The 16,685-nt window shown below is 34.5% G+C and overlaps 1 protein-coding gene across 19 annotated transcripts in view; it reads right to left on the bottom strand.

The window, feature by feature from the left end:
• Positions 1-16,685, bottom strand: part of PTK2 (protein tyrosine kinase 2) — a 418,748-nt gene that overhangs the window by 120,717 nt on the left and 281,346 nt on the right. For 16 of the 19 annotated variants that reach the window (XM_072602962.1, XM_072602958.1, XM_072602967.1 and 13 more), the window contains 3 exons: positions 7,857-7,913; positions 4,939-4,959; positions 3,643-3,740 (listed from right to left, as the gene is read on the bottom strand). In XM_072602962.1, coding sequence (XP_072459063.1) covers positions 3,643-3,740; positions 4,939-4,959; positions 7,857-7,913 — 176 coding nt within the window. Of the gene's footprint in view, positions 1-3,642; positions 3,741-4,938; positions 4,960-7,856; positions 7,914-15,866; positions 15,885-16,685 lie in introns of all 19 variants that reach the window. The other 3 variants (XM_072602961.1, XM_072602973.1, XM_072602979.1) reach the window with 2 other exon arrangements.

The following is a 16,685-nucleotide window of genomic DNA, read 5'->3' as shown; positions in this document are numbered from 1 at the left end:
GACTTAGGACTTTAAGGAAGCTTGCAATACATTTAGTCTAACCCCAACATTTTACAAATGAAGCAATTGGGTTCTATAGTGCTGAGGGATCAAATTCCTGGGCCACAAATGACAGAACCAGATTAAAATGCAATTGAGAAAGGCTTAACAAAATACATAAAATATAAGACAACACAAGTAATGTTAATTGGTGGTCTGCGGCTCAGGGATCCATTTTTATTTGTGCTTGACTTCTAGAAAGGAAAAGTGATTTGCTTTTAAAAAGACTTGCCTTTAGAAAAAAAAATATCTGTTAAAAGTGAAGGTAGAGAAGAGGGAAAAGAGTGGCCACATTCAGACACAGGGAACAGCAAGCTGCCTGGTTTAAATGCCTTTAGGGTAAATACATGGAAAAAAATAATATAAGATACTGCTTTTAAGAAGGGGGGTGCTACGCTGTGGAGGAATCTAAATATCAGGTTTCTGAACTTTTTTTTGGTGGGTAAGTAGAAACAATTGCAGGATTTTGTCATGAAATGACATGAGGAAGATTCATTTGGCAATGTTGTGGAATGGGAATGGACAGAGGTGGCGTAGCAGTTAGGATGATGTACAAGTTTAGGCAAGTGGTAATGAGGGACTGTACTACAGTGGTGGGATTAGGAACACAGGCAGATGAGAATTATTTTGAAGGTACAGTCCTTAAGATGTGGCAACAGATTAGATATGGGAGGAGAAGTAATAGCAAGAATCAAATATAAACATGGCAGACTGGAAGGAGCCAAGGAGAAATAACAAAATCAGAGGGAGGAATAAATTTAGAGGATAAGACAAAAAGTTTGGTTTTGGATAGGTTGATTTAAAAGCAGTGATAGAATATGCAGGAATAGAGGGCCTGGGGCTCACTGGAGATGCTGGGTTGGATGTTGGGAAAGAAGTCAAGAGTTTCAGATAAATGAGAGGATGAACACATATTTTAAGCACTTACTACATGCAAAAAAGCACTGTGGCTAAGTACCGGGGAATACCAATCGCAAAGTAAGATAGTCTCTGCTTTCAAGAAGTTCATGTTCTTGACTAATATGAAAATATATTCGCAAATATATAACCTATATAAAATTGCTTAACACGTTAGGAAGGGGGAAAATAGGGGACAGAAAAAGTTGAAACAAAAATTTTATATAAAAATGTTAAAAATTGTTTTTACATGTAATTGGAAAAAATGAAATACCATTTAAAAGAAAGAAAAAAAGAAGTCTATGTTCTAATAAAGAGACAATATATATGGGGTGTCCTAAAAGCAAAAGCTTTAATAGTTTAAGTAGCTCAAAACTGAACTAAGACTTTTGGAATACCCTCTATAGGTTTTAGTTGCAAGTCAAATAAAAAGGTCTCACTCATGATCCTTACAGGATTGGTGAAAAGAAATATTGATGCATATTCTGTAATGTCATGTTTACTGATAAACATAACAGTTTCTGATGTTGAACCAAGTGACAATGACAAGGACTTTGTGAAAACTTTTATTTTCTAGGCCTTTAGGAGCAACAGTTACTGAAAAAGCTAGGGTTCTAGCATGTATAGAAATAGCTATGTTGCCTCTCCACAGGGATTGCTTCCTGAGATGATGGCAGTGGAGGCTAGGCTAGGAACAGGTCCAGTGGTCTGGAGAGATCTGTCAGGGTTCTTGAGCTCACACGCACAATGGTGGCAAGTGGTCAGTACTGGTGGCAAAAAAAGTGGGCCTCTTCTTCACAATGACTGCTCCCTTAACTGATGGCCATGGAGCCTATGCTGGAAGCCAGAGTCAGTGGGCTTGGGATTGCAGCTATTCCTAAGGCTATATCCAGTGGGGTCTGAGGGAATAGAGGTGACACTTGGAAGTGTGTGCCTGAATGAAAACACCAAAGGACAAATCATGGAGAAAGAAGAGAAGGCCGAAGACGGAACCTAGGGGAATCTCCAGTTTAAGGAGTCAGGAAGAAAAACCAGTTAGTGACTTTGAAGGAAAAGTTAGAGAGGTTGGGGAAAAAAACCAAACAAACCAGGAGAGTGTAGCAGCTCAGAAACTAATGGAAGGGGGAATCCAGAATTCCCTCTCACTACAACTCAAGGTCCTGAAGGCAAAGGCTGACTGGTTTGTTTTCGTCTGAATCCCCAATGCTTGGTATGCAGAAAGCACTTAGAAATGTTTGAAGGAGTGGGGGTGACTAACAGTTTCATATGCTGCAGTGGTCAAGAAGGATTAAGACTGAGAAAAGGGCACGTCAGATTTCCTAGAAAACCACAGATTAAACTCAAGCCTTGCTGGCATTACTTGTACTTCTAAATGTAACAGTAGGGCAAGATATGATAACAAATTTTACCCCTCTAAAATATCACCAAGACAAAACAAAAACATTCCTAGAAAAGCCTAATGTAGTAAGATATACTTAAGAGACTTAAACCTCTGACACTCAAACTTGGCATTATTTATATAATAAAATTTATAAGACATTAACTTCTGTTTTCCTAGAATTATAGAAAATCACCATGTCCAAAACTGAGCTTATTATTTTACCTCCTCAAACCATCTCTTCTTCCTAAGTTTCTTATTATTTCTTATATCAAGTGAGTATCCAAGTCCTGTTGTTTCTATCTTGGAAACATCTCTGGCATATGTACTTTTTCCCCTTATGACACTACCACCACCCTGGTGCAGGCCCCTCATCACCTCTAACCTGAACTACTGCAACAGTTTATTGGTTTTTCTAATTAGGCTCAAGTTATCTCCATACTCCAGTCCATTCTCCCGCTGAGCTGTCAAACTGATCTTCCTAAGTACAGGTATGACATGTCAATCCTCTTTACTTAATAAACTCCAGTGGGTACCTATCATCTTCAGAATCAAATATGAAATCCTCTGGCTTTCAAAGCTCTTCAAAACCTGGCCCCTTCCTAACCTTCCAATCTTCTTACACCTTGCCTATTCTTCACATACTATTCAATCTAGTAACATTAGCTAAGACACTCAATCTCCTGACTCTGGGAATTTTCTTTCTTTCTTTTAATTAATTTATTTTAAACTTAAATACCAAAGCTTAAGTACACAATAAAAAAAGAAATATATTATTAACTTAAATATTAAAACAAATACAAAATAAGAAAAGAAAAAAAAAACATTGCCATACATACAGCAGAACTAGGCATTTTCGCTGACTATGCCCTATGCCTGGAATTTTCTCTTTTTCTTCATCTTTGCCTCTTGACAACTCTGGCTTTCTTCAAGCTTCAGCCACCTTTTGCAGGAAGCTTTTCCCTATCCTCTTCAATCTTACTGCCTTTCCTTTGAGATTAGTTTGAATTTACCCTGTATATACTATGTTTGTACTTGGCTATTTGCATGTTGTCTCCTTTAGACTATGAGCTCCTTGAAAGCAGGGACCTGCTTTTCTTGGTATCCCCTAGCATAGTTTTTAGAACATAGCAAGCACTTAAAAATGCTTGTTGATTTTACTTCTAGACTTGACTTAGAGCTGGGAGGGAGCTTTAAGATCATCCATATAGCCATGTCATTTCATAGATAATAAAACAAAAGACAATGATGACACAAGACATCCAAGATCACAAAAACTAGCTAGTGGTTTAAGCCAGGAAACTTGTTGAAAGTGCTAAGGGACTTACTGGACTCATGTAAACTCCTTGATGTACATCTCCAAACTGGCCTTCTCCAATACAGCGTCCAAGTTCTATCCTTTCTCTTTGTATCTCATAATCCCTGGCTGTAAAAGACAATCCATAAGTGACAAAGTATTTAACAACATCATTTCAGGTGTGGAAAGACTAATAATTGAAATATCTTATTTTGATGTAATATATAAAATTTTAATCTGTGGCACACCAATCTATGGAAATGTTTTATATATCGTGGAATACTCTTAAACATAGTTTGAAAGGAAAATGTTCTGATGCAAAATCAGTTGGAAAGAAACATTTCGTGGTGACAGTGCCATAAAAATGAATTAGATTTAAGGATTCTCATCAGGAACTTTAAAAATTTATCTGATTTCAAATACTCAGAGAATCCCAAAGGTGGAAGAGACTTTAGAGATGGCCAAGCTCACCCCTAAATGGGCAATAGTAAATAAATCACAGAAAAACATATGTCAAATTATAATTTCTCAGTTGCTGATACAAATATAAATTTTGATGGTCAATGAATATTAGTGTTGCTATTGACATATATGTCTTGCAGATATAAGATTTACCTAAAGGATCTATATTATAAAAAGAGAGGGAAGTTCATCATTCTAATAGAAATATATAATGCAACTCTTACATTTTGAAAGTTTAAGAGGTTTCCACTTTATGATGTCATATCTCTACATTATCTGTTGAACTAAAAGAATTTTAAAGAGGCTGTTTCTAAAAATCAGTTCTAAAATGAGATGAATGAACAATTAAGGTTTACAATCTGTTTGCATAAACAGAATAGATATTTACTTCGAATTGGCAAAGAAACTGAAACTTAAGTGTTAAAAATGATTTAGTAGCTGTTAGGTATAGAACAAATCAGTCAGTAAATCCAATTTAGTAATTTAAATACAATTTATTTCACTTAAGAAAACAACTTAAATGTATCTCAATATGTATATCTAAATGTGGATATCTCCTCCCATCAGTCTAAATACTATTATGAATGGAAAAAATAGATTTTTAAACTATCTTAGGACTTATTCCTACCATTATATACTATCATCTAGGGAAATAATTTGAAATAGAATTTGTATTTTAAGAAATAACATATTTTCCTCTTTAAAATAATTTTAGCTCTTTGTAAATCCATTGATTTAACTGTGTAATTAAACCAATGAACATAAAAATTTGAAAGTAAAATAGAGTTGTAAATAGGAACATCCCATGTCACTCCACAGGTTGCAAATGCAGGCAAACACAATTATTTTAAGGGAATCCTGTTACCTTCATCTATTCCATAGCTTTCTGTAGCGCAATTAAGAGAGAAAAAAATTGAAGACCTTGCTTAGAAATATCTATTATTAATTAAATTAATAACAAGAAATGTGGAAAGCTTATCTTAACAATGGTTACTCATATGAAGTATCTTGAGATAACATTAAAATGCAAAACTTACCAAGTGAAACAAAAATGTACATGTAGGTACAGAACGTCTTCATAAAACAACATGAGCTTCTACAGAGCTTTTTGAAACTATATAAGCACCCCCTCCATATCACTATATCACTCATACACTCTGACCCAGTGATACTACAACTAGTAATACAACCCCAAAGAGATCAAAGAATGAGAGACAGGACCCATCTGTACAAAAATATTCATAGCAACACTTTTTGTTATAACAATAACTGCAAATGAACAGTCACCATCAATTGGGAAATGGCTGAATAAATTATACGTTGTGTATGAAATGGAATTTTATTATATTATAAGAAATGATGAAAGGGACAGATTCAGAGAAATCTAGGAGGACTTGCGTGAAGTGAGTAGAACCAGGGAAACGATTTCTATAATGACTATAACAGTATAAAGAAAAGCAATTTTTGAAGACTTAAGGACCCTAACCAACACAATGATTTAACAGGATACTAAGAGACAGATGATGAGACATGCTTCCCTCTTCTTGACAGAGAAGTGATGGAACACACCTAAAGCTTTTGTGTTAAGCTCTGTTAATTTGCTACAAAGGAGAATTTTTAAAAATTGGGAGAACAGAATTGGTAGAGTCTAAAGGTGATAGAAGAAAAAGAATATTAATTAAGCAAAAAGAAAACAGAAGAAGGTTCGAAGAGAGATAGAGACAAGCAGGGTAGTTTTGAAAAAAACAAGGCAATTTTTAAAAAGAAAATAAATTGAATACACTAGAGATTTGAAGATTCATATGTGTTACCCTTTTTCTGTGCTTCCTTGTATATGAAAATGTTCATTTGTTTTTATCAAGCTCAAATATAAAAAAGAATTAAAAAAAACCAATGGAAGCTTAAAAAATTAGGTCACCAATTTTAATAAAACATCATTTTGAAACTAGATATTGTGCTAAATCCATATATTAATTTTTAACTTAAAAAAATAAAATTAGCTATTAAATTTCAGGGAAAAAAATGCCTTGATAGAGTAAAACATTTTTAACTGGTCAGTTCCCACTATGGAAATAATATACTTTAACCTTTAGTACCAAACTCTTGGTACTTGATGGAAATTAGCCAACCGATGGACATACATAAAGGAATTCTAAATAATATATGCTTATATCATATCTTGTATGATTGGTTCTAAGGAAAGAAAAGGGAAAATAAGATTCCTTCAAAGATGGTCTAAAGTTTAGACTCTAAACATCACACCAGTATCCAGGAATTGAGGGAGGGGCAAGTGTGAGGAAGGGTGAGACAACATTTTATCTTCCTGTCTTGCCTGGAATGAAGGACAGTGGCCACACATGGGCCAGATCCTAATGCTAATTAAGTGTAGAAGCTTACATAGTTTCTTTTTTCAGATCTGGGATGGTTCTCCACTATCACAGTTAGATAGCCCTGTGTGCCATATTCCCCATCCCCTGCACTATGCTTTAGTGCTGGACATAGTATGGACATCAAATCAACTTTAGCCTTATGGCAGCTCAGAATCTCTGAACTCAAGAGATCTACCAACTACAGGTTCCCAGAGCAATAGGGATTACAGGCATGTACCATGACATATGGCCTCCATGAAATGGAGGCAGACATAGAAGAAATGTTCAAAGTGGTTGGGTAGATGTTCTATGAAGGATTTATGGGAAGACAGACCAGAATCACAAAATTTCAGAATATACAAATAGTCTTCAATCTTAATAACCTCTATTCAAAACGAGGTATTGATAAGAACTGTGAAAATTAAGCAAAATAGTCAAATTACACTCTTGCCTCTAGGTTCTCTCCCTCCAGCCTCTACTAAAAATTTAAAATGTTAACTGACAGACAGAAGAATCAGTGTGCATGATCTAGAGTGCCGGATAATTTTATGACCTTTTCCATCAGAATCAACTCTACTATTCTTTTTCAGCAATAGCTGCTTATTAGATGTCCACAGTAAATTCTGATTATAGGGCCTTGGAAAATATACAGAAGCAGGAGTTTATTTGAAACATTATTTTTTAAAATGTCTATCAAAGCCATATCAAAAAATTTACGATATCAATTTCTTAGAATTCATTTTCTTGAAAGCAGTGGAGGGAAACCTCTTTTGGAGGTGAGTCTGTTTTTAAGGAAATAAAATTGAAGGGTACATTTAGTATAAAATCAGGGAACTGGTGTATTGTCAACAAAGGACAGGAACTATTGTTACAGATTGTCACCTTAAGAGAAAAAAATAGTTTATTCACTATATTCTTAAGTGCAAGGATCATACTTCACTATACTTAAAAGGAGGATGTTTCTACTTAGCCTGAGACTGCATTATGAAGGTTATTAATTTTAATTTTTGTGTGTGCTGAATGTCTCTTAGATTTAATTATTCAGTTAATTTAATTCTGAAGTTGAAATTTCAAAAATAATGGCACTTCCAATGGTCCTCTATTTTGAATATACAAGGGGAAATCCAATAACTTAAATATAGGCTCTGTGATCCTGAGTGAAAAGGCAAGATATTTTACTCAGTGTAATTGCAGACTTTGGCCTTTATTATTTGAGAAGTGGTACTTGGCAAATGTTAGATTATACAAAATTCCTGAAATTGAAAAGGATAACTTTCTTAAATTCCAAAAAAGGACTAAAATAATTTTCCACTTGAATATGTTATATAAAACTTAAATCTGACTTAATATCTGTGAAATCTAAATAAGTAAAAAAATAGAGGCAAAAGAAAAGTTTAAAAATTCAGTTACTTACTTGAGGGCATTGTATAAGTATCTTCTTCATCTATAATCTCAGCGTAGTCATCTGTTTCTACAAGCAAGAAATCAAACATTCAGAATGAGAAGAAATTTAAACTTATAAAATTAGAAGTAAAAAACAGGAAATAATTTGTCCAAGTCTCCTGCTTTGTTGCACTCTGGTGAAATGCACTTAAAAATGTGGCTCAATATTTGCTCATGTTTGAGTCATTCATGGAAAAAAAAGCTAACATCACTGTCCACCATGGTACAGTACACAGAATTGTTTATCAGTGGAGAAAAGAAGAGAAATAATGGGGAAAGTCCTTTGAAAGGAAAGGTTAGAGGCCTCTATATGATTCAGAGTAACCAATATACATAAATTAGAGAATTCTTACTCCTCTGTAACACATACTTTATGGGTTCCTTATGACATCAACTGGGAATTTCTGAATGACTATAATTACAAATAGGGCAACATCTGTTTTACTGTGTATACCTATTCTGTATCTAATTTTAAAAAATCACAACTCTGTCAAAGAATTGGAAATATCAATCGAGAACTGGTTAAATAAATTATGGTACATGATGGTGATGGAATATTATTCTGCTACGAAAAATGATGAGCAGAATGATTTTAGAAAAAACCTGGGAAGACGTATATGAACTCATGCAGAGTGAAGTGAGCAGAATCAGAGAAATATATACAGTAATAGCAATATTTTAACAAGAATTAAGTGTGAAAGGTTTACAAACTATGATCAATACAATGATCCATGATAATTCCAAAGAACTCTTGATGAAAAATGCTATCAACATCCAGAGAGAAAACTGATGGACTCTGAGTGCATACTGAAGCATACTTTTTTCTCTTTATTTTTCTTACTTTTTTTAATGACATAGATAATGTGTAAATATGTTTTACATGACTTCAAATGAATAATGTGTATCCTATTTCTTGTCGTCTCAATGGGCAGGGAGGAGGTGGAGGGAGAGAATTTGGAAGTGAAAATTAAAATTAAAAACAGCAACAACAAAAACCCCCATATTTCTATAACACTGGTCTAGTCTCTTATACATAGGGAACCCAACTGCAGGCTAAACTTAGGGGATTGGTTGAGCTGATTTAGCTGATTTTTTTAGCTTGCTTGGCCAAGAACAGACATAGTGTGGGATTGTTGTACATACATTTTATACACACATATGCATATATATATATGTATATATATATATACATACACACACACGCACACACACATACATGGGTGGATATATACATATATCTATACATACACACCTACACAATATATGCGCATATAAATATATGGATGTGATTCTCTGTATTTCCAGTTATAACTGAGTGATTCATTAATAAGAGTCCCAGTTAATTTTTTTACTAAATGACAGGAGAAAATATCAATATCAAAAGAGAAAATAATCTACAATGAAGTGTTAAGTTACGTCTGGGAGCACAGGAAACTATTGCTCAAGAAAATACTTTCAGTGAAAGCAGAAATAATTTTCTATTATATTTCTCTGCAATACTTCAAAGGACCTGTGATTGTTTTCTCAGTTCTGGGTGCTGCATTTTGGAAAGGTAACTGATAAGATATAGAATATCCAGAGAGAGGTAAGTAGGATGGTGAAGGGTTTTGAGAGTTTAATGCATGAAGATGGGGTAAAGGAAATGTTTACCCTTATACCTGTTTTGCGGCATTATTAAATGCTATCAAATTTAGTAAGGAAACTTAGTTGGCTTGGCTGCAGAGGGTAGAACTAGGAAGAAGAAATAGACAGTGCCAAAGGGGCATATTTAGGACTGATATAAGGAAAAACTTAACTAACAGGAAGAGCTATCCAAAAGTAGAATAGGCTGCCTCAGGAGGTATTTGGTTTTCCACTATTTAAGTCATCAGAAAAAGGATGGATGCACTTCAGAAGAAAATGATTTTGCTTTTATTAAGAAAATTCAAATGAAAAACAAAAACAGTCCTGCAAAGTCACAATCAACAGAGTAAAATTTCTAACACATGTGGAAATTATATGGATCAAGGTATAAAGATATAATGAGTAAGCCTCATTCTGTGAAAATTCACTCTGCATTTTCCTGCCTGCTACGTATAAACAATTTTGGGGGATGATATAGAAAGGATTCTTACTCTTACAGATTGTAGAAGATAGCTTTAGAAGTCCTTTCTAACTCTTGACTAACCTTCTCTGATTATTATCATATTAAATGACTATCAAAAACACTCACAAACAATCTTTGGGGCATTAACTTCTTATAATACTTTTTGTATATCAGAGAATATATTCTAGCAGAGTACATGCTCAGGGAGATTCTACCATGCTGGAAGATCCTTGTGACCCAGTAGGTATGCTGAATAGACACCAGTCTACCTAATAATGGAGAGGTTCATCAGCAGTAAGCTGGCTACTTGGTAATGAAGTATCTGGCCATGACAACTAATGATACAAACAAAAACATAAAATAACCCTTAGTCCTGTGCAACTCCTTCTGACTTTGGCAGTGAGGGTGGAAGAAAGTGTTAATCTACAAACTTTAAGCTAAGCTTCTGGGACTCTGAATGTAAGATACCTGTCCAGTGATCTAGTAGACATACTACCAGAGTGTCTAAAGTTAATGAATCAAAAATCATTTACTAAGCACCTATCTGCCAGGCACTATGCTAAGTGCTGAGTACAAAGTTATAAGAAAGATATTTATATAATTAAAACAAGTAAAACCATACCTAACTAAATTACTGACAAGAATGTGATGCAGATGGAAGACACCAACAATATTAATAATTTCAAAAGAAAGTTGAACTGATCAACCACTGTAATGAAGAGACTAAAAGAGCTCAATGGCTTAGCAAACACTTGACTTACCTGCCAAGTGGAAAGTTATGGCAATCAATGGCAAAACAAGCTTCAAATAAAAGCCCATATATAAAATCTTACAGAGTAGGATGGTGTAAGATTATTAATAATTATCATCTCATGGAATAGATAAATCATGGAGGGTCAAACATCTTTTTCAAAAGTTTAATAAGGGACCTAACTAAGCAAAGTCATACAAAGATGAAACTGAAAGGAAGATAAGAAAAAAAGAAGAGATGAAAAGGATCTGCAAAGATTTTTATAAAACTCTTTTTTTAAACCATCAAAGACAGTTAAAGCCAGCACATCAGACTCTGGGCATTTTTACTAGTTGTCCCTAATGCCTGCATGCTTTCTCTTCTCATCTCTGTCTTCTGGCTTCCTTGAATTTTTTGAATCTCAGATAAAATCCTACTTTCTAGAGAAGGTAGGATTCCCTCCCCCCCCACTTTTTTCAATCTCTCTTAATTCTAGTGCCTTCCTTTTGTTGATTATCTCCATTTGTCCTGAATTTAGCTTGTTTGTACACAGTTGTCGGCATGTTGTTGCCATGAGATTGTGACCTCCTTGAAAGGTGGGACTACCTTTTATTGTGTCCTCAGTAGTTAGTACAGTGTCTGGCATACAACAAGTGCTTAAATTCTAGTCTCTTGACTGACTTGGACTCTTAACATTTAGTGCTCAATTCTTTTACATGGTTCCTCTGACTCCAAATGCAGTACTAAATTCACGGCTAATTTAAAACCCTGATTCTGCCATTCAAGTTTATTTTCTCTTGTTCTATTCTTCAAAAATGTGAAGAATAATAATTCCTTCCCCTTATGTCTATTTTAAAAGTCTGTGTTAGTGATCAAATTACAGGACTGCAATAATGGCAGCTATGTGGTGCAGTGGATAGTGCCTAGTCTGGAGTCAGGAAGACTCATCTTCCTGAGTTCAAATCTGGCCTAGGATACTTTCCAGCTACGTGACCCTGGGTTTAACCTTTTTTGCATCAGTTTCCTCATTGGTAAAATGAGCCAGAGAAGGAGGCGGCCAACCATTGCAGTATTTTTGCCAAAAAACCAAAACAAAACATAAAACCCAAATGATGTCATGGGAAGTTAGTCACAACTGAAATGAGTGAACAACAAAATTAAAGCAAAACAGTGAATAGGGACAATTAGAGTCCTTCCTAGAATAAATGTTTAAATGAAGAAGAGACCTTGTTTAGTAAAGAAGATAATGGGATTAATCAGTAAATTTACAGTCAGTAAATTCTACTTTATTGGAATTCATCCCTTATTCTCTACATTGACAGGCTTAAAGTCAACCTATAAAGCCAAAACCAACACTGGTAGAATGATACATTTATATGATAATCATTTCATTGACTCCCCGCTCCCTGCCAATGAGGGGTGTCTGTGATGAAGCACAACACCAGTCTAATAGAGATCAAAATGAAAATCAATTTAAAAATAACATACAGAAAAAGAGACTGAATATATGTGCTTAATCTTGATTCATCTAGGATGGCAGGAGTTAACATTGCTCTATCCTTTAGACTATTTTACCAGTTGTTTATGAATCTTTGATAGTTTTATGCAATGTAGATCTTAGTTTGAGACTTGAATCTTGAGCCAAGTAGATAAATTACAGGAGAACCTTCAGAATCAACAACAGTACAACTTACATCCAGCAAAGGGCTTTTTCAGTTGAGGGATTGTGGGATTTTGGAATTGTAAGGAACTGGGGATTTATAGAGAAAGGCACCTTGGAAATCTTGTCCACTCCCTCATTTTATAGATGAGGTGGCTAAGGCTACCTAAAGCAGAGTTATCAGACTCAAACAGAAACCAAGCCCCACTAAACCAAAAGGATCTCTGAAGGCCACATAGTGACTCGGAACACTACATTTTATTGTATTTTTATTTCTTAATTACATTTTAACCTGGTTTAGGTGGCAAATGACAGGCTGTGATTTGTCTAACACCTCTGGCCTAACAGATTTAAAGAAGCTGTCTAAAATCACCCTGCAAATTAGTGGTGAATGTAGACGTGGAATCCAAGTCTTTTATCTGCTAATTTAGTCCTCTTTCCATAATTCTACACTACAAAATCACAACAAACAGTAGCTTTCCAATAGCTGGTGAATCCTGGTGCGTGTGTGTGCGTGCATGCATGTGTGTGTGTCTACATTTTGACTAACGAGTGTTTTCTACAGTAACCAAATTAAGTCCCTAACTGTTGATACTCTCCCCTAAAATTATGAGAGTGAAAACAAGATGGTTAACATATATTAGGCTGAGATGGAAAATTGTGTAATTCTAACTGGAAAAACATTTAGATACCCAGCTTCATTTATTTCAATACAATTAACAAATTCAGCAGGGACAGAAATGCGACAACTAAAAGTTTAATGTGGTACATGTATAAAATGCCTCTATCACTTTGACATTCAATATTAGTCACCTTTCAGTTGATTAGTCTGTTTAGACAATATACCCAGGGAACCAATATCTAGTTACAGTATGATCATGGGCAAGTAATTTTAGCTCTCTAAGGCTGTTTCCTCATTTGAAAAATGACAACAATACTTATATAACTTACCTCACAAGAATGTGAAGAAAACACTTTGTAAATCTTAAAGTGTTATAGAAACATGAATTATTATTGTCAGCTGTTATCCAGTCATTTTTCAATTATGTCTGACTTGCCCAGAGTCATAGAGCTAATAAGTGTTTGAGGACAGATCTGAACGCAGGAAGATGAGTCTTCCTAACTCCAGGCCCAGTATGCACCTACTGTGCCACCCAGATGCCCATTATTGTCAGTAACATGTCCAATCTAATAACTTTGAAACCAATATTGGCATTTCACTATAAAAAAACATCTCTTTAATGACAGGAGGAGGCACTATAGAGTGGAATGACCATTGTACCAGCAATCAGGAAAACTTCTAGAAACGGCTTACTACTTGTGTGACCTTGGGTTAAGTCGCTCCAAGTCTCAGCCTTCTTAAAGTGGGGATAATAATAACACTTAAACTAATGTACCTACAGGAGACAGAGGGTGGTAGAATGGAAAGGGCACTGGAATCTGAGGACTTGAGTTCAGGTTTCTCTTCTGATTCTTACTACTTGTATGATCTTGGGTAAGGATCTTAACTTTCTGAGTCTTAGTTTCTCATCTGTAAAAGGAAAGGGTTAGACTGGGTGGGTGGCTTATGAAGTCTCTACTAGATTTAGCTCTATGACACTATGACTAGATAGCAACTGAGTCCCTTTTAGGTGTAGCTCCTATGACTAAACTAAAACTTGGAATAAAATTAGAAAGAAGTAGAAGAGCATAAAAACTTCTCTAAGTTTTATAAAAGAGGCACTAATTATCTATCTTATCTTATCTATCTTATTATTTGTCTTATCTATCAGTCTTCAAACAGCATTAAATTTCAACACAGAAACATTTTGTAATAACAAAATTGTTTCAACTTGAAAGTTATAGTTTTTGGCATCAATTTAAAAAATTTTCAAGCATGCACAGAAAAATGGTGCTTTTCTTAAGTTAAATTTTGTGTAGATGGATACTTGAATCAATTATACATTTACACAGAGGACAGATGACAATAATGGTGATGATTTTATTACTTATTGGGAACCTAAAACTATACCAGTAGGTTCATTAGCTTGGACGGGAAAACAAAATTTCACCTTTATTTTCAATAATCTCTAACTAAAGTTTAACAGTGCATTTAATTATGAATTAAAAAACAAACAAACATAAAAAAGGATTCATGGGTTTCACCAGATTGCCAAAGGGGTTCAGGACACAACAAAGTTTAAGAACCTTTGAATTAAATAAAAAAAGACTCATTTTTTTCCCCCACAGCCATATCACTTAACATTCTTACATATCAATTGACTTAAGTACAACCCTCATATATTGCTCGAGACCCCCATGCTTTATCACACCACACCAATGTTAGTAAAATTTTTCAATATGCGATAGTCCTTTAAAGAAGAATGAAGAGGAATATCTTTCCTCTTTCCATTTAATTAAAATTTACAAATTTTAAACTTTCAAATTTACATTGTAACTAGACCACTAAAATGGCAGGTTATCAGATGAGAAAAGTGACATGCTACTCTAAAAATGATGTCTCATTTTGAAGAGTAATTGTTTCTCATTTTTTCATAGATAGGGTTTAGTATTTTCATTTTTTGGTATTTGTTACTGTTAGTCTAGTGTTATGGAGTCCAATAATATAATAAATGTGTTATTAGTATTGACTGCACTTATATAACACTTCACTGCTTAGAAACAGCCAGTCCACCTCATAAAATAATAAAACAATTAAGAGAAAAGGCTCCAGTGATTTGAGTGGTTCCTACATGCAAAAATAAGGAAAGAAAGGGACAGAAATTACATAAGATGAGATTATGTGGAATAAGTGAGCTCAGTACTCATAGAAGATGTACCCACAAGCAATCCATTTTAGTATGGATAACAAAGGGCTTCTTTTATATTGATGCAAGGTACAATCAGACCAGTTTTTACAAATGAGTCAATTGAGTCTCAAAGAGGTTAAATGATTTGCCCAGAGTCACTTTCCTACTAAGTGACAGAGAAAAGATCTGAAAGCCAACTCTGAGGCCTGAGCTCTTAATACTGTATCCCATACTTAATTGTCTTTTCATGTTTCTCTTCTCAGGCTTTTCTCCAATATCCATAAGCCATTAGGAATCTAAAGGGTAAGAATCTTACTCTGACCTATGGTATAAATTCTATTCATAAAATATTTTTCTAATTTAAAACAGAAATAAAAACTTCCCAGTGATACGCTTTAAACATTTAAACGAGGGATTTGTAAAAATCTTCAAATCCTAGAACCTCAGTGCAAATATAGGAACCTCAGATTTCTTACTGAGATACAACAGAAATCACTGCTATAAATGATTCTGTGGCAAGCCTTCCTTTCTTAAAGCCCCAATCTTTATTTAAAAAAAAAAAAAAAAGGTTCATTGTTGAAGACAGTATTTTGTTTGTGCTGGTTGAAACATATTCTGCCTTTAAGACCTTTGCTCTGGCTTTAAGATGACCTCTGAAATGCATTAGTAAAGTTTATAAGCCATATTAATAACACAAATGTGAAAATTCATATTACCGTCCCCACTAATTTCATCTGCAGATCCAGGTAGCATGCAGAGAGAAAGATACAGAGAGGGAGAGGGGAAAAACAGGGAAGGAAGGGGTAGCAGGAAAGAGAAAAGGAAAGAAAGGGAAAAATATACTATTAAAACACAAGTAAATCAAGAGTAGAAAATGCCAGCTTTTTAAAAATGACTAGCTCAAGAGATATGAAATTGAGTATAGCAATTAACTATCTTAAAACAAATCCCTGTTTCCACTTCCATCTTAATCCCCTACTTCTATGCAGAAACAGTAATCTTTAGATCACAAAGTAAGTGATATTTATTCTAGCAATTTGGGAACATACGCTGACTGGACCACTTGAGTTTAGATTATTATGCAACATTATGCAGCAGCGGTGTTAAATTTAAATCAATCCTTCAACTACAAAATAAAATGACCCTGAAAGCTTTCCATAGTTTGATGTTTCAGATCTACCTCTTCTTCAATGGGATTAATTCTTCTTTTGCTGATTTACTACTTTTAAGATTGGAAACAAGTGGACTATTCATTAAAGTGTGGTTTAAATAATAACCAACAAAAATAAATCCACAGGATTCCTATTCAAATGAATCATTGATATTCAAAACAGGGTACCCTGGCAGCTGGCCACACCTCATAGGATAACCTCTTCAGAGACTAGCACTTTAAGCCCTGCTTACAAGCAGAAATTGCAGTTAAAATGAATACTGCTTGGTGAGATTCATGCACCAGCTATTATAAATAATCTTCACTAGTCCACAAAACTGCAAGATAACAATAGATTTGTCTATTTTACCCTTTATATTCCTTA

This window comes from Notamacropus eugenii, chromosome 4 (genome assembly GCF_028372415.1).
Source record: "Notamacropus eugenii isolate mMacEug1 chromosome 4, mMacEug1.pri_v2, whole genome shotgun sequence".
NCBI classification, from domain to species: domain Eukaryota; kingdom Metazoa; phylum Chordata; class Mammalia; order Diprotodontia; family Macropodidae; genus Notamacropus; species Notamacropus eugenii.
The sequence above is the reverse complement of the archived record's forward strand: the minus strand, read 5'-3'. Positions and strand labels throughout refer to the sequence as shown.